Source organism: Ursus americanus, chromosome 34 (genome assembly GCF_024610735.1).
Source record: "Ursus americanus isolate L20-20 chromosome 34, mUrsAme1.1.p, whole genome shotgun sequence".
In the NCBI taxonomy this organism is placed as follows: Eukaryota; Metazoa; Chordata; class Mammalia; order Carnivora; family Ursidae; genus Ursus; species Ursus americanus.
Window position 1 is genome coordinate 11116715 of NC_142160.1, and position 23590 is coordinate 11140304.

Here is a 23590-nt window from a genome sequence, read left to right on the forward strand (position 1 = left end):
TAGGAGGGGCTGAGCACTCGGGGCAGAGGTGGGCAGCCTCTCAGGTCCCAGCAGGCCACCAAACCAGTTTAAGCAGCAAAACACCACCCCTGGGGTAACAAGGCGACCTTCCTCCTGGTCAGCCAGCATTTGGCTCAGCAACTTCACGGAGCTTTCTAGCAGGGATTACAGACTGGGGATTCGTGCTAAGAAGGAAGGGGATGGCTTCTTTGGGGAGGTGAGGTTTGAGCTGGCTGGACTTTGAGGGTCAGGGAAGGGTGTTCCAGGCGGAGGGAACAACCAAAGCAGGAGCCCGCAGCACTAGAGGCCAGTGGGGCCGGAGAGAGAGGAGAGGGGAGAGGTGGAGAGAGCCTCAGGCTGGATTTTCTGCTAACAATGAGATATACCACAGCTGCGTTTTCCTCGGGAGTAATGGATTTAATTTGCATTTCAAGAGATCTTGTGCTGCTGGAGAATAGTTGAGGCTGGGGTCCTAGGCTGCCTAGGCGAGGGGCTGCCGGCCTTGCTGGCCAGGCCTGTGCTCCAGCTACTGCGTTGGCGGCTTCCCACACTCCCGGCTCACCGCCCAACAGCCTAAGAGCTGGCACTCTTGCTGTCCCCATTTTACAGATGAGGAAGATGAGGTTCAGTAACTTGCCCCAGGTCACTCCGAAGTTCAGTGGTCATGATGCCCGGCACACCAGAGCAGCCCGTCTCCAGAACCTCCCAGGCAGCTGCAGTTTGGCATTTCCTGTGTCTCTGACAAAGTGCTCGGTAAGGCTTCTAAGCATGGCTCCCCGCAGCGCAGACTGGCGGGTTGCAGGCCAACGACCAGGCCAGGCCCGAGTGGGAATTGTGGTGGGGTCTTGGGACTGAGTAACCAAGACCCAAGATGGGAGAGTGTTTGGAGGCCCTGTGTGTGTGGGGGGGAGGTGAGCCGTGGCTGGGGAGGCAGAGCTGGAAGCTGGGGAGAGCTGGGGGCTGGAGCCGGGCTAGGGGCTGGGCCTCTGTGTTAGCAAGGAGGCTGATGGGGCTTCCACGTGGCAGTTTCTCCCTTGCATCCGCCCACCCCCAGGCCCTGAATTCTCTGTGCAAGTAGGCCATCTCTTGATTTCTCTAGAAGCCCCAGCTGTCCACAGCGGAGCTGCCCGCTGGGGCTTGGCCCACTTTGCGGGGGTCTCCGGTGTCTCAAAGCCCCTGCCACACACAGGCTCTCTGCCATGAGCTGCCCCTGTAACCCCGTCCAGGTGCTCTCCTGCGCGCTGCGTGGCTGCCCCCAGCCTGCTGTCTCCGGGTGAGGCTCCTTTCTCCTGCTCCAGGAGAGAAGGCCAGGCCTTTCTCACGTCTCTAGGTTTATGCTTTGTCCCTCTGGGAGAGCACTGTTTTTAGCTACATCCCTCCACCCCCCCTTCAGAAGTCTGTACCCCTCCCTCCAAATGCCACCGCGGGCCTCGCCGTGAAGGCTCGGGGAAGGTAGATGGGCGGCGCACAGTGGGTGGCATCTGCTTCTAGCCTTGGAGGAACAGTCACAGAGATGGTCGGGCCCTTTTGAGGAAAGGGAATTTGCCAGCAACAACCGGAAGAGGAAAGGGGAGCATGAGACTGAGGGCATTGCTTGCCTGCCATCTAGCAGGAGGAAGTGGGGACCTGTCTCTGCTTTGAAGAGTTGATCTGGCCGCCTGGGGGATGTCCCGTGTACTTCCAAGATCTGAAGGTATTGGTGAAGTCAGAAAACTGACTTCTGTCTTGCTTCTCAGACTTTAAGGAATATTAAAGTAAAAAAATATATATATTGCAATATAATTATAATACAATATTTTATATATATTTGCCCTGGGAGGGAATTAGGGGGTATACAGTTCATCCCCCTGTTGGTGTGTCTGCGTATAGCATACTTTGAAAAACGTAAGCATTATAATGCGATATACATGTGTAACCACAACTGAATATACACGGGGGTGGGGGGGTGGGGGGGCAGCCCTTAAGAATACACAGTCCAGAGGCGGTGACAAGGCATCTCAAATTTAGTTATCAAAATTACACCAGAGGGTTAATTAATTAGCGTGAGGGGTCTTTGAAACAAGCTTTTGCTGGTGAAGTACACGCTCTCTGGGCAGAAGCCTTGTTGAGTCACTGTGGCCTTTGCACCAGTGAGGAGGAAGCCTCTGGTCCCCACTTCAGGAGACTGTCATGGGGCGGATCGGGACACGGGCTACTCCTTCATAATGTTGTCACTTCTACCCTTTCTCACAAGCTAAGTGTCTGAGGCCAGAGTGGGCCTCTCCCCAGCTTACGGACTGTTCTGGGCAGATGCGCCAGTGAGCGTCTGTCTGCCTGGCAGAATTTCTTCCAAGACCTGCTTTCTGTGGGACACCCTACCGCACGGTGTGATCTGGGAGAGGGGTCCCTGGCGAAGCCGAGGCTCGAGCCGAGAGCAGAGCAGCTGCGGGCGACCAGGGCCATTGGCGCAGGTCACAGCTTCTCAAGCTCCCTGGGACGAAGGACTATTTTTCCCCCCCTCCAATCTGTCATGGACCAAAAGCTTTTGTAAATTAGAATACACTGAAAATTGGCCTAGTCGGCTAGGACGGTTGTAGCAGCAAACCACACTACGTGGCTCCAGCAGCGGACTCTTTCTCACAGTTCTGGAGCCTGGGAAGCCCAAGATCAAGGTGCCGGCAGACGCGGTGTCTGGCGAAGACACCCGCCTTCCTGGCTTGTGGGTGGTCCTTCTTGCTGGGTCTCATGGAGTGGGGACGGAGGGTTCAGCGTTCCCTCTGGTCTCCTTGTCTTCTTCTTTGGACGCTAGTCCCATCATGGGGGCTCTACCCTCATGACCTCATCCAAACCCAGTCATCTGCCCAAGGCTCCACCTCCAAATACCCTCGTACTGGGGCTTAGGGCTTTAACATACGGATTTTGAGAGACACAAACATTCAGTCCAAAGCACTGATTTACCAGGAAAACGAAATAATGGTAATACAAAAGACATAAAATGCAACCCCCCCCCGTATTAAATAGGCTTTTTTAGAGCAGTGTGAGTTGTATAGCACGTTAGACCAAAAGTATGTGGTTTCTCAGAGCTGCCCCCCCCCTCCCCCACGGTTCGCACACCAGAGCGGTGCTTTTACAGAGCTGGCTCCTGTCAGGGACCAGGAGCCAAGCGTTCTGGGCCCGGGTCCATGGTGCGTGTCGGGATTCCTACTCTAGCCCCAGTTTCCCAGTGTCATTTCAGCCCCGAGTCTGTTCTGTGTGCTGGGTCCTGGGACACTGAAGTGGCCTGGGCGTGGGAAGACAGGCAGGCACCCTTCCCTCTGCAGCCACGTGTCTCTGAGGATGCCCGAGGGCAGAGGCTGCCCTCACTAAGTGGTTGGCAGGTCCCTCAGGGTGAGGGAGAACTGGCAGAGGAAAGAGGCAGCTCTGGTCTCCACCCAGCAGTTGGGGAAACAGAACAAAGGAGCACATCTCCCCCATCCCCCATCCCGGCCCAACAGGAGGATTCAGAAAATAACTAATGAAGGGGGTGAGGGCGGAGCCTGGACAAGAGTATCTTTGTTTCTGTGGTTTTTCTCCCTGGAGCTGCTGCAAAGGAAGCCTACGTCTGGGGCCAAAGGGCACCATGTTTCTTCCATTTCTCTGTCCGCAGGAGCCTTCATCCATTCATTCAGCGGGTGTTGACTGAGTTACAGAATATAGGCAGCAGGCCAGGTGCGGAGGGAAGACTGCTGGGTGACAAGGGGGGTCAAACCAAAAAAGTATATGAATAATAAATGCAAAGTGACATTTCTCTTGGCTGCTGCTGAGCTGCTCCCTGGCCCTAAGGGGCAGGGGAAGCCAGACTCTCTTTGGGTCAACGTGGAAGACCAAAGGTCCTGGGCCTGATTGATCAGGGTGGTTTGAAGGGATCCTTCATCCCTGATTGTGAAACAGGTCCCAGCAGGTATGCCTCAGGGCAAAGTTCTGCAGACCTGGGCTGGTGGCAGCAGGTGGTCACCATCTTGGAAATTGTTAAAGAAAAATTATTCATGACACCCGATAGGTTGGTAAGGAAGACTTTATTTACAGAGGACCTGCAGTGGTGTTTTGCAGTAGGGGAGAGAGATCAGGCTCAACTCTGATTACAAGCACAATTGCAGGGTGGGGTCAGTGGATGGAAAATGACAGGAGGAGACATCAGGGCTGGGGGATGCTTGCTAGACCAACTCAATAGGACTCTTCTGGAGGCAAGCCAGACTGATCAGATACCAAGCGTGGGGAGGACTTTTGTTCAACTGACAGGATTCCTGTTAAAACCAGATTGAGCAGGCCGAGGACAGAGCCCAAGGTTGGAGCATGGTCAGAAAGAGGAATCAGGGGAGCCAATTCAAATTTGGCCAAAGAGAGAGTCTTTGTCAGAATCTGATGAGTACCTTCTCTTTGAGTGAGAACCTCTTGCCACACTGAGTCCTTGGCCTCAGGCATGTCACTGTCTTGGCAGGAATCTTCATTCCAACAGCTGGCAGGATTTTTTGTGTTTTGCCCTAACAGAGGAGCTAGGGCCAAAATTCTGGATGAATCATAGTTCCTCTCTCTCAAAAAGTGGCCGTAGGTCCCAGGTATAGAGACTTTCCAGTGTCTTTAGATATTGAGCATGAATTCAAAAGGATCCAATGGAGCATTTCATGGTGGGGGTGGGGACACCTATCAGGCAGGAAAGGATCCAAGCAAGGAGAGTTGCTGGAATTATTTTTGCTTCTGGTAGGAGCTGTTTCCCCCACTGCTTCTGTATCTGTTTGGTGGAGGTAAGTGGGTTTTCAACAATAAATTATAAACCACGGTATCAGAGATGTCAAGGACAGAGGCTTGCCTCTTCATTTTATAGATGAGGAGCCCAACATCCAGAGAGATTAATTCACTTGCCGAAGATCACACAACCTGCAGATGTCAAAATGCAAGACCTTGACCTATGTCTTCGGCCTTCTGTCATCACAGCTTATTCTTCCCTGGACTGCTACAGCCTGAAACTCTGAGAAGGTAAAGGAGAGAAGCCACGGGAACTCTTAAGCAATTGTAACATTAACACCAACATATCAGTTAAAAATGGTAATAATGACTAACATTTATTGGGCGTCCTTCCAGAGCTGTTGAATTAACTTAGTTCAGGTGATCTTCACAATAACCTTCACAATTCACTAGTTCTTATGGCTCAACTTGATTTCTCTTGTCTAATTGCATTGGCTAATATCTCAAGTAGAGTGTCAATGGGTAGTGGAGATTAGTGGACATTCGTGCTTTGTTCCCAACCTTAGAGGAAATGCCTCCAATGCTTTCCCAATAAATAAGATACTAGCTTTAGGATGAAATCATATATATTCCATCATGTTAAGAAAGTGTACCACAGTGTCTAAGTTCTTGAGTGTTTTCTTCTTTTTATTTCTTTCTCTGAAGAGGTATTGAATTTTTCTCAGCATTTATGGAGATAATCATGATTTTTTGGCCCAAGATTTATTAATGTGGACTGTGGTTTTAATGGATTTGTAATAGTGAACCAACACTGCATACGTGAACAAATCCCACTTATTCATAATGTATTATTTTCTTAATGTGATGTTAGATTCACTGTTGCTAATATTTTATTTAGAAATTTTGCAGGGATATTTTTGAATGATACTGGCCTGTATATTTCTCTATACTGCTTCTGCTTTAGCTATCAGGGTTATATTTACTTCATAAAACAAATTTGAAAAATTTTCCTTTTCAGTGCTGTGGAATATTTTAAGAGCACTGGATTATCTGGTCTTTGAAGGTATGGTAGACTTTCCTTAATTAATTTCTCAATTTCTTCAATGGAATTGGTCTATTTAAAATTTCTAACTCTAATGGTGGTCAATTTGGGTGATTTTAATTTTCTTGGGAAATCATCCATTTCACATAGTTTTTCAAATTTATTTGCGGAGAAATCTTTTTTTAAAAAGATCTTATTTATTTGAGAGAGAGAGAGAGGCAGAGAGAGCGACAGAGAGCATGAACTGGGTAGAGGGGGAGAAGCAGGCTCCCTGCTGAGCAGGGAGCCCGCATGGGGCTTAATCCTAGAACTGTGGGATCATGACCTGGGCTGAAGGCAGATGCTTAACCAACTGAGCCACCCAGGCGCCCCTACTTGCAAAGTCGTCTTGTGAAGTTGTCTCATAATTGTAAACTTGCAATGGTTATTTCCTCCTTGACATTTTTTATTTTGTGTATTTGTGCTCTCTCCTATTTATCTTGACCAAGTTAGCAAATGATTTGTTTAGTTTGTTAACTTTTTTAAAAAACAGTATTTTGTCAATTTACTGTTTCTCTATTCTCTCATTAATTTCTCCTTTTATCTTTATTATTTTTATGCTTTCTTTTGGTTTACTTTGTTGTTCTTTTTAAAGTGTTTTGAGCTGGAAATTGAATTCATTTTATTATTTTATTTTTATTGACAAATGTATTTAGTGCAATGATTTTTTTTATTTACTACTTCTTGCATTCTATGGAGTATGATATGTTTTCCTTGTGATTAGGAGCCTCTCTTGAGGAAAAAGAATACAAAATTATGAATATGAAACTAGGTACAAGGCCTTGAAAGGGGCCCATGTAAGCAAGGGGCCATCATACTTGAATTTCACTAGCTTCACAGTAAGTCCACCTCTGTTTAAAAATAAAGCTTGAGGGGTGCCTGTCTCCTGCTCTTGATTTGGGCTCAAGTCATGATCTCAGGGTTGTGAGATTGAGCCCCATGTCAGGTTCCACACTGGGCGTGGAGCCTGCTTAAAATTCTCTCTTTCTTCCTCTGCCCCTCCCCCCACCTTCCTCTCTAAAAAAAGATAGATAGATAGATAGATAGATAGATAGATAGATAGATAGATAAAAACAAGGTTTGGGATTTGCACATGATTTTTGTGGTTGCATTTTGAGATTAGTTAGTCCTCAGCAAAGACCTTGACACATGAGTAGCAAGAAAAAAGAATGGCAAAGAGAACGAACCGTAACAGTATGCATAGCTTGTGCTTAGCGCTTGCAGAATTTATCTCTGTGATCTTTACCACATGCCTGATTGCCTTACTATTACCGTTTTATAAATGATTAAAAAGTTTCTGAAATGTTAAAGTACTTGCTTCAGATCACACAGTTGGTGAGATTAAATCTAGCCGAGTCCAAGCCGGCAGCCTATGTCCTTTCCAGTACACCCACCACATTGCAGGTGCCCAGAAAGGGCTGGCCACACGCTCCTCCCACCTTCTCCTGCAAGTGGCAAGTTCCGGAACTTGTATTACAGGAAGCCACCTGGAAAGGCAGGCTCTGGCCGTGCAGGGTTACTTACTGCAGGGGATTGGACAAAGTACGCTGACTGTATCAGTCACCTGTTGCTGTGTAACAAATTATCTGCAGTCAATAAATACTTATGACATCACAGGCGCCGAGAGTCAGGAATCTGGGAGGGGCTTGGATGGATGGTTCTGGCTTCGGGTCAGTCGTGAGGCTGCTGCCATCCGAAGGCTCTGCTGGGACTGCCTCCGGGCTCCCTCACGTGGCTGCCGTCCGAAGGCTCTGCTGGGACTGCCTCCGGGCTCCCTCACGTGGCTGTGGACAGGCTTTCGTTGTTGGCTGTTGGCTGGAGACTCAAGTTCCTTACTGTGTAGACCTGTCTGTGGGGATGTTCACGACACGGCAGCCAGTTTCCCCCAGAGTGTGTGCTCTGAGAGACAGAGAAAAACTGGGGAGACCCCTCAGGAAGGCCGTAGGCTTCTTCTATGATACCTTGGAAATGATGTACCACCGTTTCTGTTTGTTAGAAGCAAGCCCGTAAGTCCAGGCCACACTGTCCGGCGAGGAATTAGGCTGCACCTTTGGAAGGGAGGGTATCCAAAAACGTGTGGACGTATTTCCAGAACCGCCGCAGTGCCATCGCGTGTGTAGGGAGACTTCAGAATCTAGGTCTGCCACGGGACTTGTCACGGTTTTGCTGAGACTGAGGTCATCGTCCAGAATCCACTCCTTGCTCTTCCTGGAGATCTAAGCCCCACCTCTTCCTGCGGGCTGGAGAGGAGAGGTCGCCTTCATTCACGCATCTGTCCACTCGCTCACTCGGCAAATATTTATCAAGCGACAACTAGATGTTGGGTGCAGCTCCGGGAGCTGGGGACGGAGCAGCGAACACCACCCATGATGTCCTTGTGCCCACGGAGCTTGTATTTGAGTGTGAGGAACCAGATAATAAATACAGAAATGACCAAAATATCGGCAATGGTAATAAGGCTATGAAGAGAAAAACGCAATGAAAGGATAGGAGGCGACGGGTGTTGCTGCCCCAGAGCGCCCGAACGGATTAGACCCTGCTGCATTGTATCAGAGGACATGCTCAGAGAAATCCTCTTTGCTGAGGTGACATTTCTGCAGAGACCTGACTGAGAGGAGATGAGCCACATGGTCACTGGGAGAGGGCGCAGCAAGGGCAAAGGCCCTGGGGCAGGAGTGATCTTGGTGTGTGTTTGTGAAGTATTCTGGACGGGATGGAGAAATCATGGGAATGATTGATGGGAAAGGGATCAGAGAGGTGGCCAGCGTCGTTGGTTTTAGTCTCTGTGGGGTGGGACCCATTTAAAAGGAGTTGAGCCGGGGGATTAACGTGATTTTGCCATGCTAAGGGGTTCACTCTGGCTGTTGGGTGGAGGGGGAGGAAGAGAGAAGAGAGAACACAGGGCACAGGAGGCTGCTGCAATTATCCATGTCGTGGGGACGGGGGTGGCTTGTTCTAAGGTGGACGCAAAGTCATGTGACATGGTCAGATGCAGATGTGGCCCCTGCCGCAACCGCATTTGTGCAGGACGTGACACCGCCGACCTAACACAATGAACGTCCTGCTGCTTTTGTAAGCTTCGACTAGTCACACCGGGCAGGGACGCGGAGGACCGCGGGGGACTTCCACAGGCAGGAATGGGGTGGCCAGCATTATAGGCAAAGGACGACATCTTGCTGGAGCCAGAAGCTGGGTTTGGAGGACAGTCGGTTCCAGAAGCAGGGAGCAGTTATAGGAGCTGAGGCAGGATGAGTGTTCCAAGCAGGTGTGCAGAGACCCTGGAATTCCTGGCTAAGGTGATTGGATTTGACAGGAGCCCTGGAAAGAGCCCGCAGGCCCCATCCAGCTTGGGTTGGAGTGGAAAAAGCTGGAAATACAGACTCCCATTGAGATGTTATTGCTCACACTAGCAGAGGAGAATTTAAGAACAAAGATAATGACTGCAGTACAATTGAGAAACAGCGAGAAAAAACTGAAAGATGCCTAATATCGAGCAAGAGGACTAGTTATACATTTTCTTGCAGTAGAATTTTTTTAATGGTGTATGTGATAGAATTGTGTGTAGCCAGTAAAAAATGTTTTCAAAGAAATTCTTAATGACATGGGGAAGAGTTTACAATATAATGTGAAGTTAAAAAAAACAAAACAAAACGGATCTAGGAAATAGAGCAGAGCACATAATGCGGTCTGAACGGCAACGTAGCAAAACGTTCACGCTTCTCTCTAGGTACTGAGATCATGTGTGAGCCACATGTTCCTTTCTACCTTTTTAAATTTTTGAAAAATTTCACAGGAATATGCATTACTTTTGTAAATCAGAAAAACTGCTTATCTATAAAGATTACACGTTGATTTTAGAGAAGGGCTCACCTAACACGGCCGAGAAGGGTCACCTGAGGAACATGATTTGGAGGATTAAGTACTTCGGAGGCAGGCTTGGCAGAAATTTTGGGCTAACTAGATATGGGAGAAAGGGAGAGGCAAGAGTCAAAGATAAGTACTGCTTCCTCAGTCTCTTCTCCTTGGCAGCAGCCAGAGCAATCTGATTAAGATATAATTCAGATTAATTTCCTCCTCTGCTCAAAACCCTCCAATGACTCCCATCTGGCTCAGAATAAAAGCCAGAATCCTTTGAGTCCCTGCAGGGCCCCCCATACCTACCCTAGGATTATTTCTGATTTGGTGGTCTTACCCCCTCCCTTCTTCCCACCCTCTGCTCTTGCTGCCTGTTTCTGAACAGGCCCCAGGGCCTTTGCACCTGCCATCTCCTTGCCTGGCATGCTTTCTGAAATCTCTGTGTTTTGTCCACTCACCTGTTCCCCTCTCGGGGAGGTTTTTCTGGCCTCTCCAAAACTGCAATCCTCTGGCACTCCCATCCTTCCATTGCTTAATATTTATCCCAGCACGCATCATAACTTAATGTAACTATATATTTTTATTTATTTAACTTGTTCGGTTTTTGTCTCTTCCATTAGAATATAAATTGCAGGACGACAGAGGTTTTCTTTCGTTCGCTGCGGTCTCCCTAGCTCCTGGCACAGTATTAATACTAAGCAAATGCTTGCTGACCGAATCACTGTAATCTAAATAAAGAACCCCAACGTTCCATTTACTCTAAAGATCATCAGATTTGCCATTGTTCAGTAAAAGGCATTAGATGGCTAGACTTCTTGCAGTTGTACGTTCTCTTGGTTCATTTAAGGTTAAGAGTCCATTTTTAAGAAATCCGTTTCCACGTGGTTTATTTGTTGGTTGGTTTCTTTGTTTTCAGGAACAACAACATCACTGTCTTTGTGGCTCGGAGTCTGGGGGTGGCAGTGGGTCCCGGAAGCAGGGACTCTGAGAAAAGGGAGGATGGATGGGCTCAGCCCTCCGAGGGCACGTGGGAGTGCCGTCCGGGGTGCACTCACTCCAGCGCGGTGCCCTGGACGCTCCATAACGCTTGCAGGTCTCATTCCAGTTGGGGAATTGCAGGCACTGGCCATTCCTGCTGGGGGCTCTGGGCATCCGTATCCACCATCCACTGAGAAGCCACCTCCAGGCCAATGTCACTCCCTCCCCAGGGGTTGCTGTGCTTGGGCTCGCCTGGTGTCCAAAGCTGTGGAGTCCCAGCCCAGGAAACACACCACCTCCTGGCCAGATGGGCTGGGACCCCTGGAACCCTGGCCAGTGAGAGCTATTGTACAGGATGGAAGGTTCTGGAACTTGGGGTGGAGTCCGTGGAGACCCTCTCCCACCTGCAGGCCCCAGCCTGATATCATTTCTCCACCTGATCTGTTTCTTTATGAAAGTCACTTGAGCCAAGCAGTCAAGTGGGGAGGGTTCTTTCCATCTCCCATCCTCCCCCACAATACAGAAGCCAAGGGAACACCTCTCTTTTACTAAAGAGAATTTGGGATAATGTAGGCCCTGGACAGTCTATGGGGAGTGAATCTCCACCGAGCCAGCCCTCAGACGTATTTCCCTTGTGGAGCAGGATCCTGAGCTTAGTGAGTGAGTTGCTCTGTTCCCTTAAGGCCCAGCAGGTGGCTGTAAACCATCACAGATGGGCCGAGGCCTAGAGGCCTCGGGCTGGGCTGAGGAAGGCCTGCAGAGCCACGGGCACCACGGGGACACCTGGCCCCCCTTCAAGCAGGGCTGTTCTGGAGTATTCCTCCAGGGCCCCCGGAATAGGATGCCAGTCACCGGGACTCTCCTAGGCTCAGCACGGCTAACACCCACCAGCGCTTCCGCGGCCAGGAGCTGTCTAAGTACCACGTCTGCTTTCTCTGTTTTGCTCGTGGCAGCCAGCCTCCCAGGTGAGCACAGTCAGTGTAGCTGTGGTTCAGGTGAGGTCACTGATGAACGTGCTCGTGGGGGTCCAGGTGCAGAGGGAAGCGGAACCCACGCACTGGCCCGGTCTCCGGCCGCATCGCATGGCAGAGCGCGGCCGTGGCTCTGCACCCCTGGGGCACGGGTGGCATCTCTCCCCAGCCCTGCACCCTCAGTCTCCGGCCCCACCACAGGGGCCGACACCGAGCTGCACTACCAAGTCCAAGGCAGGCGCTAAGGGAGACCGCAGGGCCGTCAGCAGCACTGGGGGAGTGGACTTGTGCAATCCCCTAGAGCTCTCCTTTCGTGAAAATGAAAGAAATGACATAAAAGGAGATTGGAAATGGACTTGCTCCCGACTGGACTGCATGGACTCCTAGGGCAATGCTAGCCCACCTTTCCGGACAGACCGTGGGCTGATGGCACTCCCAGGTGGCTGCACACCTCCCCGTGCCCCTCCAGGATCCCTGGGGGGTGACATCTTGTGCCCAGCATCCTGCTTGGTGTCCCAGGGACCTGGGTATGAGCAGGCCACACCGCTGACCGCAGGCTCCTGCAGGCAGAGGGGAAGGCGCTGCGGAGCCGGCAAGCGCAAGACGGCCTTGAGTGGAAATCACCTCTCCGGGTCCTGGGCGAACTGCCTGCCACGTGCGAGGTCAGTTTCTTTGTCCATAAAATGAGGGTGACGTCTGCTTTGCAATATTGTTCCGCAGCGACAGGATACAGGCTCTTAGAGGTGCTCAAAGAATGTAAGTCTCATGAGGACGGTTAGGGGGCCTGGCTGGTGTTCCCCAAACTCTGGTGAGTGGGGAGTGTTTTGTTTGTAAGTGAAGTTCCTGGGAGAAATGGAGTAGGCGAGGATTTCCAGGGAAGACGGGAGGGAGGCAGATGGCTAAGATTGGTTTGCACTATTGACGGTGAACCATGTCGGTCCCGTAGCTGCAGATTTTGGGAAGCCAGGAGTTGGGGGGGGGGTGTCTGCCCTGAGCCCCCGAGTCCAACGCACCGAGGGGACCCTCAGATGTTACCCAGCACGCATCCCTCCCCTCTCTGAGCCAGAGCCTCCTGGTGCAGTGACAAATACCCAACAAGACTCGTTGACACGTTGACCTGCTTGCTCCCACATGCGCCATGAGAACAGTGTTAATATTTTAAGTAAAGAGTTGCAGACCAGCTCTCCCCAAGTCAGCTTGGGGACGGCCCAAACCGACTGAAGAGCCGGCCTAGAGCAGGCGTGCTGGGAAGGGGTTAGCAGTCAGCTCCCAGGGGGAAGAATGCGTCACCCTCCCCACCCCTCAAATATATTATAAATCCACTTGCATAGAGGATATGAACATCTTTAATGTAATGCCACAGCCCTATAGCTGCAGTGAGAGTATTTCTCGAAAGCTCCATCCTCACCGGTTTTTATGGCTCTAGCCCCAAGGGTAGCGTTACAAACCAGACCAGAGATCAATGCCTGGTTACTCTCTGAGTCGGCCAACTCGCCACTCCCACCACTGACCTATGACTGTCGGTCTGACATGAATGTTAGCTAACGTTTTTGTTAACAAGTAAGACAAAAGCGAAGTGACCAAGGCGTGCGTCCGAACGTCCCTGTTCATCGAAGATGCGAGGGACTTCTTTGCTGAATTGGCAAATGGTTGGTTGGATGTCGAAAGACTCCATCCCCCTGTTTCCGTGCGAGTCACTGCGTAGTGGCTACAGACATGAAACTTTCCAGTTTAATTTGTGTTCACATTTTCTCTGCCCGTCTTAATTCTCAACAATCGACAAAATGATAAGTGAAGTTTGCTTCTATCTGGCGTGTAAATGCTCCCGCCATGGCCGATGGCCGGCTCTCAGTGTGACGTCGCTGAGATCCGTTAGGAAGAGAGGGGCTCCTGCCCAGCCGTCGGCGTTTCCATTGTGCACGTGATGGGGAAGCAGAAGAGCGTGGATTCGTGGTGAAATGTAGTGAGGGATTAGTGATTGGCTTTTGATTATTTATTGCCTTTGTTTTTCAATGAGCTCATTCATTTTAATAATGACTGTTCAACAAAATTCTGAAAATTGAACAGTGGGTCCTCGAGAGTGATGGCAAGCTGGCTGCAGCACGCACGGCCAGAGGCACCCCACACCTGGGGCACACCTGTCCTCCCAGTGGGTCTAGGGGGCAGCACGAGGGCCCCAAGGGCAAAAGCCAGTTCCGAGGTGTCCTCTGCAGCCCTGTGGCATCGGAGGTCGTTAGGGCCCTTGGAAGCCATGAGCAACCAAAACATCCTCATACTTCCGTGTTCCTGGCAGGGAAGGAGCTCCAGCCAGTCTGGAGACGAGACCAGGAGAGAGTTTGGGGGCACAGGGGAGAAAGTCGCTCTGTTGCCCCCCTCCTAAGACAGGGGCACCCCACTTTCCTTCTGGTTTTCTTTTGTGATGTGGCTGGAAGTTCCGTCCCTAACCCTCTGGACTGGGGACACCCTCTGCTATTTCGCAGCTGTGTGTCTTTGGGCTGAGTCTCCTCCTGAGTCTCTGAGCCTCACTTTCCTGACAGCAAAGTGGGGATGCTGTGGCCGATCGCTGGGAGGACCCAGGTGTGCCCAGGGATGGGGAGGGGACAGTTTAGGGCCATGCCCTCCATGGATCCCCGGGGCTGGAGTAGTTTCTCCTGCACCACAGGTCTACACTCATTGTGGAGCTGGAAACGTTCTCACGTCTACAGACTCCGTCTTAAAAAAATTCAGGAGAGGGGGCAGCCCCCAGAAGCTGTGTCTTCTCAGTTGGAAGGGCCTGGAGGGAACAAAGTTAAAGCTATTGAGCAGGCCTTCTGGAACATTCTGTGATCAGGTCAGACGGAGCCTCTCCACTCCCGTTTCCTTCTGTCTGTCTGGGTTTGGTCGCTATGAGTGATGTAACAGGCATTTACTGTAGGGATTAGACCCTAGGCAGCCGTGGGACCCGATGAAGAAGTCCAGGGAGGGCTGTGCCTCTGGGTCGGCAGGGCTGGCTGTTGTGAAGAAAAGTGGATGTGCATGGGGCTGTGGGCAAGAAGAGACGGGAAACCGGGGGCTCAGAGTGGCACTGGGTCTGTCACCCACCACCTCCCATCTCAGGGATGTGGTGACCTGCCTGAGGCTGCACACATACCTGGCCCGGGTCGCAGAAGCCGATGGAGAAATGCTGGAGCCGCTGGATGGTCTCTGCCCGAGCCGACAGTGGGCACTGGTGGCCCGGGACTCCAAGTGAGCACACTGGCACCAGCTCTGAGCTGACCTTCAGTGCATTTTGGCTGATGTTTGTGTCTGCCATCCCAATGTCATTCAGACTTCTCTTGTGAACGACACTCATTTGGAATCATACAGAGAAGTGAATTCTGGAAAAACTAAGTTCCAGCATAGCCAAGTCATCATGGTGGAAGGCCACCACCCTAGGCTTCCGGGGTACCAAGTGCTGTTGGATCCTCTTGTCACATTCTTCCAGGTTCCTATGCCTCCCCATGGAATGTTCCCCCCAGGCATGGCACCTGGAAAACTCCTACAGCACCTTCAAAACCCTGCAGAGACATCCCCTCCTCTGAGAAGAGCTCCCTAACACTCACCCCCAAGGGCTAGTTCTGTACTTTGCACGTCACGTCAGCCTCTGTTGTACATGTGAGATGCCTCAAGGGCAGAATCTTTCATCTTAACGGGGACAAGCTGTGCCTATTTGACAGCTGAAAAAACAGTTGCTCAGGCTGGTTAATTAACTTGCCCAGGATTGCACAGCGAGAATATGAGTAACGTAATACAGAGCTGTACTTTGAATCCCTGTCTGTGACTCTTCTGATTATAAGCCACCCTGACTAGAAAGCTGAGAAAAATGTGGCCCTTGCCCGTCAGAGACTATTTCGTGGAGGGGAAAGAGATCCGTGACGTAGTTAGGCAGCTGGTAAGATCGCCAACAGGAGCAGAACGTGCAGGGGGATCTGGGGAAGGGGGTCCAGGTGGCAAGGTGCGTCCTGCCTCGCACAGGGGTGCCCTCAGCTCCCCAGCCTAGCAGGCGGGATGGGGAGCCGGCAGTTAGCTCAGCTCTCACAAAGACTTGGCAGGTGGCCCCAGGCACAGGTCACAGCACTGTGCTCCCAGGACTATCTCCAGGCGATGCAGGCCTGGCCAGTAGGAAGATGAGGACTTCCCTCCCTCCGTTCAGCAGCGTCCAGGGAGTGAGGCTCTAGCGGACTACTCACTGTGCAGCTTCCAGCAAGTCCTACTGCTTGTCTGGAAAAGGAGGGGCTGGGATGGGTGGCTAAGATTCCTCACTCACTCAGCTCCATGTGCTATTGCCCATGGTCGGCTGGATGAGGCAGTTCTCACACTAAGCCACTAGATGGCACCAAATCCTAGTTCCTGCCCAAGTTCGTTACCTGTAGAAAAGGGGTGGTTTAGGGAAGGGAGCTCAGAGGTGATGAGTGTGAGGTGTGAGGGTGTGTGTGTGTGTGTGTGTGTGTGTGTGTGTGTGTGTGTGTGTGTATGTGTGTGTTTGCATGCAGCACCAGAGTTCATTCCACGTCCTACACCTACCACCATCATGCCTGTCCTGTGGAGCTCATCTCCAGCTCTTTGCTGCCTCCCTTTCTCTGCTCTAGCCGCACAGGCCTCCTAGTGCCTCCAGCACTCCCGGCAAGATCTGGCCTCAGGGCCTTTGTGTGTGCCGTCCCTTCTGCTTGGAACACTCACCCCCTAGACATCCACAGGGACCTCCCACACATTCCGTCTCAGTGAGGCCTTTCTCAGCCATCCCATATAAAAAAACAACTTCCAAACCCATCCCATGCTTGGTTTTTAATTAGAAACACTGTGGTAAAATAGGCACAAAATTTTACCATCTTAACCGTCTTTAAATTTGAACTTCTGCAGCATTAAGCACATTCCCACTGTGGTGCAACCCCAGCCACCACCCATCTCCAGAGTTGCTTCAACTTCCCCACTGAAGTCCTACATCCGCTGGAGATAGCCCCCTCGGCTGCCCTCTCCCAGCCCCTGGCAGCCACCACTCTTCTGTCTCAACAGATCTGCTCTAGCTCTCTCATGGAAGTCCTATAGTATTTGTCCTAGGCCTGCTTTATGTCACTTAGCGTGACGTCTTCAAGCCCCATCCACGTCGTAGCCTGTGTCACCATTTGCTTCCTTTCGAAGGCGTGTGAGATTCCTCTGTCGAGCTCTGTAGATCTTCTTGGATTATTCGTGCGTCTGCGGGTAGGCGCTCGGGTAGCTCCCACACTTGCAAAGAAAGCTGGTATGAACGTGGGGGCTCTTTTCCACGCTTTACTTCCCTGCACAGCTGTGACCCCAGCCAGCTGCCCTCCCTCTGGCCCAGCCGGACGTGCGGATGATTGCTGCTTGGTAGACAGGCTCACAGGCCAGTTCTAGCTCACCGAGCCATTTTATCCCCACGTGCCTTTTTAACTGTCACTGCGTGGCCCCTCCGAATGCTCTTTGGGCCAGGTTTATTGTTTTTTTCGTCACTGAGTTAATCTGTGATATGTGCTCACCCTGTGTGTGTAGGAGAGCCACAGTTTTAACTTTTAGAAGTTACGCACTGACGTTCCAGAGGTTTTGTTTTTAACCAGGAACTAAGATATGCATTTGTGGGATGAAATCATATCCACCCGTTTATAATGCTCTGCACGCCAAGCTGGGGCCTCGGGTCTGGGGGCCACCTGGGCTGAGCGGAGACACCGCCAGCACCCACGGGCACCTTGTTGAGCTGTGGCTGCTTACGCAGTGCGGCGACGTGCGAAGTTGCAGGCAGCTCGTGCGGCCCAGGAGAGTCGCATGCTTGCTTCAGTGCGACGGGGCCCAGCCCTGCGGGGAGCTGTGCACGTGCCCGTTGTAAAGGCTTGAATGCATTAGCTGACCATCACCACGTCCCCACGAGATAGGCGCGATGCGATGAGGAAGCGAGCTCGGAGGGGGTGGGGGTTAAGGAACGGAGGACCGAGGATCGCGGCGCAAGGGGAAATGCTAGACAAAGACTAGAAGGAAGGTGGTGTGTGTGGCGGGATGGGTGAGTGGATTTTGTTTCTAACTCTGCAGCTGCAGGGGAGATCAAGCAGAGAGGGGACGGTGCGAGGTACCCCCCCCCACCCCGGGCAGGGGCAGTCCCACCCACAGGGGACAGTCGTCTCTGGGGGTGGGGGCAGCACACCTCTGGGGGGCTTGCTGAGAGGTGTCATTGAGTAAGCCCACCCGCCTGCTGCCACTCCCACCCGGTGCTGGGGACGCGCGGGGACCTGCCTCCCCGGGTGCTGGGATGTCAGTGCTAACGGGCGACACAGCCAGTGTCGAGCGGGTTTCACGGGACGTGCCCCTTCAGAAGACGCCTGGGCTCTGGGCAGCAAGCAGGCCCTCCACGAGGGCCAGGAGGTGGCCTGTGGTGGGGGGGCGAGGACCCCATCTTTCCCCTCCCTTCCCTGAAACAACAGGACGCTCAGCAGGGGCCAAGAGGTGAAGTTTGTCTTTATTGTTGCAGCAACTCTTACAGACATTAGCGTTCAGTTAAATAAAGGAGGGGAACACACTGCATACGTCACAACCCCCAACACGGTACAGAGGAGGGGCGGGCGGGCCGGGGACCACGCTGGTGGACGCAGTACATTCAGTGGGTGTGCGGTGCCAACATTCCAGGCTCACGTGTATATATATTTTATTTATATAATTTATATTTATATATAGAGATCGAGTTTTGTGTATACAAAGAACGATATTGTTACAAATACAATACTCTACTTGTCCCAGCTTTACAATAAGCTCTATTTCACCCTCTTTACAGAACAATAGTACAAGTTCATACTCTAGGGGCTGTGCTGAATATGTACAAGGAATTTCCTTCCCACGTGGTCCTCACGCACTGCCTTGACGGAGGGGGCAAGGAATCGGGTCGTGTGCCCCAGTTGGCCCAAACCAGGGAAGGAGCAGACAGACGTGAAACTCAAGCCAGCCGGCGGCCTTGTCAGTGGGAGAGTAAACATATCTGGAAGGAGGTGGCCCTTGGTTGTAAACAGTGGTAACAGCCACACCACTGGGTCGAGAGACCCGAGAAGGGCTCGTGGATGGGTTTCCTCAGCGTGCAGATGGGGGTGTTGAGTGCGAACAGGGGCCTTGGGGGCGGCAGGAGCGATGGGGGAGGTAGTAGGTTACTCTGGGACTGAGGCCGGTGTGGATGGGCAACGAACGTCCAGACGGCAGACCTGCGTGCAGAGGCTCGGGGCCCTGCGGGGCCTGCTCTGCTGAGGGAGCGGACTCCGGGTCTTGGTCTCTGGGGCTTTCCTCCTCTCGTGAACCCAAGGCTGACGGTGGCTCCCTGATAATGCTCCCAGGTGAGAAGGCAGAGACAGGGTGCGTTCTGGGGCACCCTGGCCGGACCAGGAGGGGTAGACGTGTCTGAGAAATCTGTCCCCAAAGCTGAGTCACCAGCATGTCCCAGCCAAGCAGCAAGAGTGGCTTTTGGCCCGGGCCCTGTTTGGGAAGGCTGCTTGAACATAGGCTTCCCCGCCAGACGGGGGTCTTCAGATATTTACATATGTAACTATATGGGGATGCCGGAGGGGCAAGAGACCACCCCGTCCCACGGGACTTTCCAGAACTTAGGATCCTGCCTCCGTGGTTGACCAAAGGTGGGTTAGCCCCCTCCATCCGACGGGAGCAGGGAAAAGAATGGACTCCAGCCAGGCAAACCCGTACCGAGCTCCAGGAACACGCGCTGTCTGGGTGTAAGGACCCACTTTTACGCACAGAAGGTGTGAGGTGGATAAGCAGCTTTACTCAGGCTAAAATGTGTTGGTTTTCCAGGAGAGCTCACCAGATTGGCTTTTCCGGCACTTGCCAAACATGCCACAATTTTTGTGTCTCTCCCCTCTCCTTTGGGGGAAGATGCTTCATTGTAATTACGGGGAGGTGCACAGGGCTGGGCCAGCGGAGCTCCCATCTGCCGGCCCATCGTGGACAGGCCTCTGCCCAGGTGCGCGGGCAGCGGACAGCAGACAGGCCTGAGCCCCTCCCGTGATTTGCCAAGGCTCCTGATGCCTAGAATACCACCAAGGACGCTTTGTTCCTGTTTTACCCACTCTTTTTGGCAGAGGAAGGACCAATGCATGACTCTTTAGTATTTAGTATATTATCAGACACCCTCCTGTTTGGTAAACTGAGAACCTGGAGCCATGATTCTGGCTGCTCACAGGTGGGGGGGGGGCAGCCCTGGGGCTGAGCATCCTCAGAAGAAGTCCAGGGGTCCTGGACTGTCCACCCCGGCGCCCCTGGAGCGGGGGGGCAGCCCTTTCCCAGAGAGGACATTTGGGCAGCAGCGACCCCTCTTCCTTAGGGCTTGTATTATAGTCAAACTGAGGGTCAGCCACTGACGGTTTTGGAACATTAGGGTTTCCTGACTCAACAGAAAACAGGCGGTACAGAAGTCCCAGGGGAACTGCCCACTCGGCGCTCGGGTGGCGGTCTTTTGTTGCTTTTTACTTCCTTTCCTCCCTCCCTGAAATCCCTCCATTTGACATGTAAATACAGACCAGCCAACATGTGCTCGCCGAATTCCTATTTCCACAGACACAACATAAATATCCCCAGTGCAGAGAACAGGGACTCTATTAATATCACAAAATATATTAGTTTCTCTTCCCCTGTCTCTGCGGAGGTCATGAACGAAACAAAACAGAAACCAAAGCGACCCACACCCACCTACATGAAAACAAAATGCTCTTTGGACCAAGAAGTGAAAACTGGCTCAGAATAATATTACGAAAACAGCTGCTCTGAACTGAGACAGGACCCACGAAATGAGGCACCTGATGGGAACACTCAAAGCTCTCCCAGACCCACGAGGCGGCGAGATGATGTTTCTAGAACATGCTTGGGGATTCTTAGGCATAGTGTGAGGTCATTCCCATCCCCTTAGTTTTGTGGTTTATAACTACTCCGGCCTTTCAAAGGTCACGTCCTGTCTCAGTGGCCCTGAGCAGAGGAGAAAGTTGGTCCTGCCTTGGGCACCTGTGCCCTCTTCCTCAAGGGGAGCGGTCCATCCTTCGCAGACCCCCCGTGTGTGTGTGGGGTGGAGGCGCAGAGGAAGCCCACTAGCGCTCTCTGAGCCAAGGCGGTGCCGGCAGAGCCAGACCTCAGCCCCGGAGGGGGCGTCTCTCTCAGGATGGGGCTGGGCAGCCCCTGCAGGCCCCACTGGCCCAGGGAAGGGGCCTCACCGAGAGGCGATGTGGGCTTCCCAGGGGCTCTCTGTGCCTCACTGGTGGTGGGAGGAGGCAAGGGTGATCTACAGACACAAGAGAGACTGTTTCTGTACGCACGTGTGCGAAGGGGAAGGGAGGACCTGCCCATGTGTGTCTGATGGTTGGTCACCTTGGGACGACCCAGGGAAGCCGAGGCCGCCCCAGGAACCGCTGACCTCCCTGCAACGAGCTGGTGCCCTGGTCCCAGGCGGCTCCCCTTCGACCCTTGGGTGAGAAGGCTCACGTTAAAAAACACAAAGCTGCTGAAACTAAAAGTAGCTACAGAAGAGGCATAAGGTTGGCTCAGAAATTCTGGGTGGGGATGCGTGGCGCCCCAAGTCCACGGCAGGCAGGGCACATCCTTAAGGGCGCAGCTGGCCCCTGCTGTTGTCCCACGTTCCCGTACGGGCCGAGGGAGGGCCAGGCCCGCGGCTGGATGGTAGGCCCGGCTGCGCCAGCGCCTTCACGGCCCTGACGAGCACCTCCTCCAAGGCCGGGTCCTCTCGGGCAGGGACGGCCCCCCTGGGGACCCCCTCGGGCCCTTCAGGATGCTCCCGGCTGGGCAGATACCCGGCGGGTAGCTGCTGCTCTCCACCCTCACGGGAGTGCCTACCAAACTTCCCTGGCGTTAAAACGAAACGAAACAAAATTGCAACCTGGAAAGAGACAGAGCAAAGAGGTCTGCGGCTTCTTCTCTTCCTGTGCAGAACCGGTGCTGGGCGCGAGAGGGAAAGGTCTCAGTGGGCACACAGATGCAGCACGAGAAACACACCACGAGTGAGGACAGGCCTCCATGCAAGCCGCCGGGCGCCGCGCGGCCTCAGATGTACACGGGCTGCTCCTGGGCCGTCAGCAGTCTGTACATGGCCGCGGGCATCGTCTTCATGTGAATCTGAGGGCGGACGGCATGGCCGTGGGCCTGAGGCCGGGGGCTGTGTGGGCATTGCCCCCCATGGGCCTGGGGGCGGGGGGGCAGCACCTCTAACCACGGGGGACTTTGAAGATCTCCCTCCCCCCGCCCAACCACCCCCCAAACCACTGACAGGGACCCGACCGAGGTGGCCTCCGGGAAGAGAGGAGTCCGCGGGCTTCCTAACATGCTGGGGTGGCAGAGAGCGAGCAGTGAAAACCAGGCAAGGTCTGTCTCCCCAGCCAATGAGAAGTTCTTGCTCTCATCCGGCTGTGGTTGTGGGTTGTTTTTTTTTTTTTTAAGGCAAAAACCCCTTTTAACCTAAGGAGAACGCCAATGGGTTGTGACTGCTCCTGTCTCCTCCCTCCCTTGTAGGTCGGGTGGCCCAGGAAGGGGGCCAGGAACAGCCATCACGACCTCAGGAGGCCTGGACTGAGAGCTGGCCCTGGAGGGGGCTCTCTGGATCAGATTCAAAGACGTCCATCTCCCCAGCACATTAACCAGAAAAACGGACAGAATTTGGGCAGCTCCTGGGGGAAGCCACACGAATAAATCCGAGAGTCCAAAAGGGAAGGGGAGCAAATAATGCGAAAGAGACTCGCTCCCGTTGGCAGGAGGTGCTCTCGGGCACAGCTGGTCTCTGGGCTAAATCTGGGCTGAAATGGACGGTTCTGGCTATTGGGCAGTGCTGAGGACCAGAAAGGACACTCCCCGGAAGGCCTGTGTGGGGCCTCACAAGGGCAAGACCAGGGACACCAGGGGATCCCCCACCCCCCACCCCGGACCGCACTCCTACCTCCCCCACCGCATTGGAGAGGATGTGGACGATCTTCTCGTGCGGGGTGGCCACCACGCTCTGCCCGTTGATCTCAATGATCCGGTGTCCCACGCGGACGCCGCCTCTCTCCGCTATCCCCCCTCGCATGAGGCTGCAGATCTGTCAGAACCAAAGGCCATGTTACCCTTCACGGCAGCACCAGGTGGTGGGGAGCTGGGTGGGGACGGGCCTGTCCTCCCTGGAGCCCCTGCCCTCTCATCTCTAAGAAGCTGGTGTGTTACTCTGGGGGCATTTAAATCTCTTGGTTTCTTTTCATGTCAAACAGGGCTCTGTGGGCCCCGTGCACTCTGCACATCACAGGGGTCACGGCCCGCTGAGTTCTGACTGCTTGTCATCCCCGCCGGGGCTAGGGAGAAAGAGCCGTCTGGGCCTGTCCCCCAGCCGCCAGTGCTTCCAAACTCGCAGCCTGTGGAACACAGGTGAACATCATTTCCCACATTCACCCCTGGGACTCAAACATCGAACTGTATCATGTTCAAAGCCTGCTTTTCAGGGTCACGGTTACATGAGCTAAAGTGTGGCCAGCGGCTGGGACATGCTCCTTTCGACCTCCTCCACTCAGCAGCCCTCATTCAAACTCACTCTTCCCAGAAAGGCCACCGTGGCTGGTTTCCACCACCGTACAGCTGGGCAGCGTGGTGCCCCAAGGAAGCGATCTCTCCAGGGCCTGGTGTGCCCACCTCACACACAGCATCAGACTTTCCCCCCAAAAATATGTTCTGAATTTACACAGTTGACTTTTCAGCCCACATAGACAAGATCTTGGCATCCTGTGACAACAGGCTACCTGTGTCTGAGCACATGGACCCATAGCCCTTGGGGTGCCCTGGGGTCAAACACTCCTTAGGTACTTCCCACACTTCAGACAAAAGTGAGGGACCTGCCGCTGTTGTCCCTTTGTTCGTAACTGAACTTCTAAAATTATCTGAATATGAACAATGTGAACAAGGAAAATCAGATAAAAACAGACATCTGCCCCAAACCATAAGGAGGAACCCTGGCTCCCCTCCT

The 23590-nt window shown here is 53.0% G+C and overlaps 1 protein-coding gene and 1 long non-coding RNA gene across 4 annotated transcripts in view; one reads left to right on the forward strand and one right to left on the reverse strand.

The window, feature by feature from the left end:
• The first annotated feature begins 1953 nt into the window (after positions 1-1953).
• Positions 1954-22544, forward strand: LOC148107173 (uncharacterized). The gene is made up of 3 exons (XR_015722932.1): positions 1954-4992; positions 5720-5764; positions 22117-22544. It is a non-coding gene; the product is annotated as an uncharacterized LOC148107173 (long non-coding RNA).
• The window catches only part of APBA1 (amyloid beta precursor protein binding family A member 1), a 202024-nt gene continuing 196482 nt past the window's right edge, over positions 18049-23590 (reverse strand). For all 3 annotated transcript variants that reach the window (XM_087858824.1, XM_045772354.2, XM_087858823.1), the window contains 2 exons: positions 22538-22678; positions 18049-21723 (listed from right to left, as the gene is read on the reverse strand). In XM_087858824.1, the coding sequence (XP_087714950.1) occupies positions 21652-21723; positions 22538-22678 (213 nt within the window). In that variant the 3' untranslated portion in view covers positions 18049-21651. The remainder of the gene's footprint in view (positions 21724-22537; positions 22679-23590) is intronic.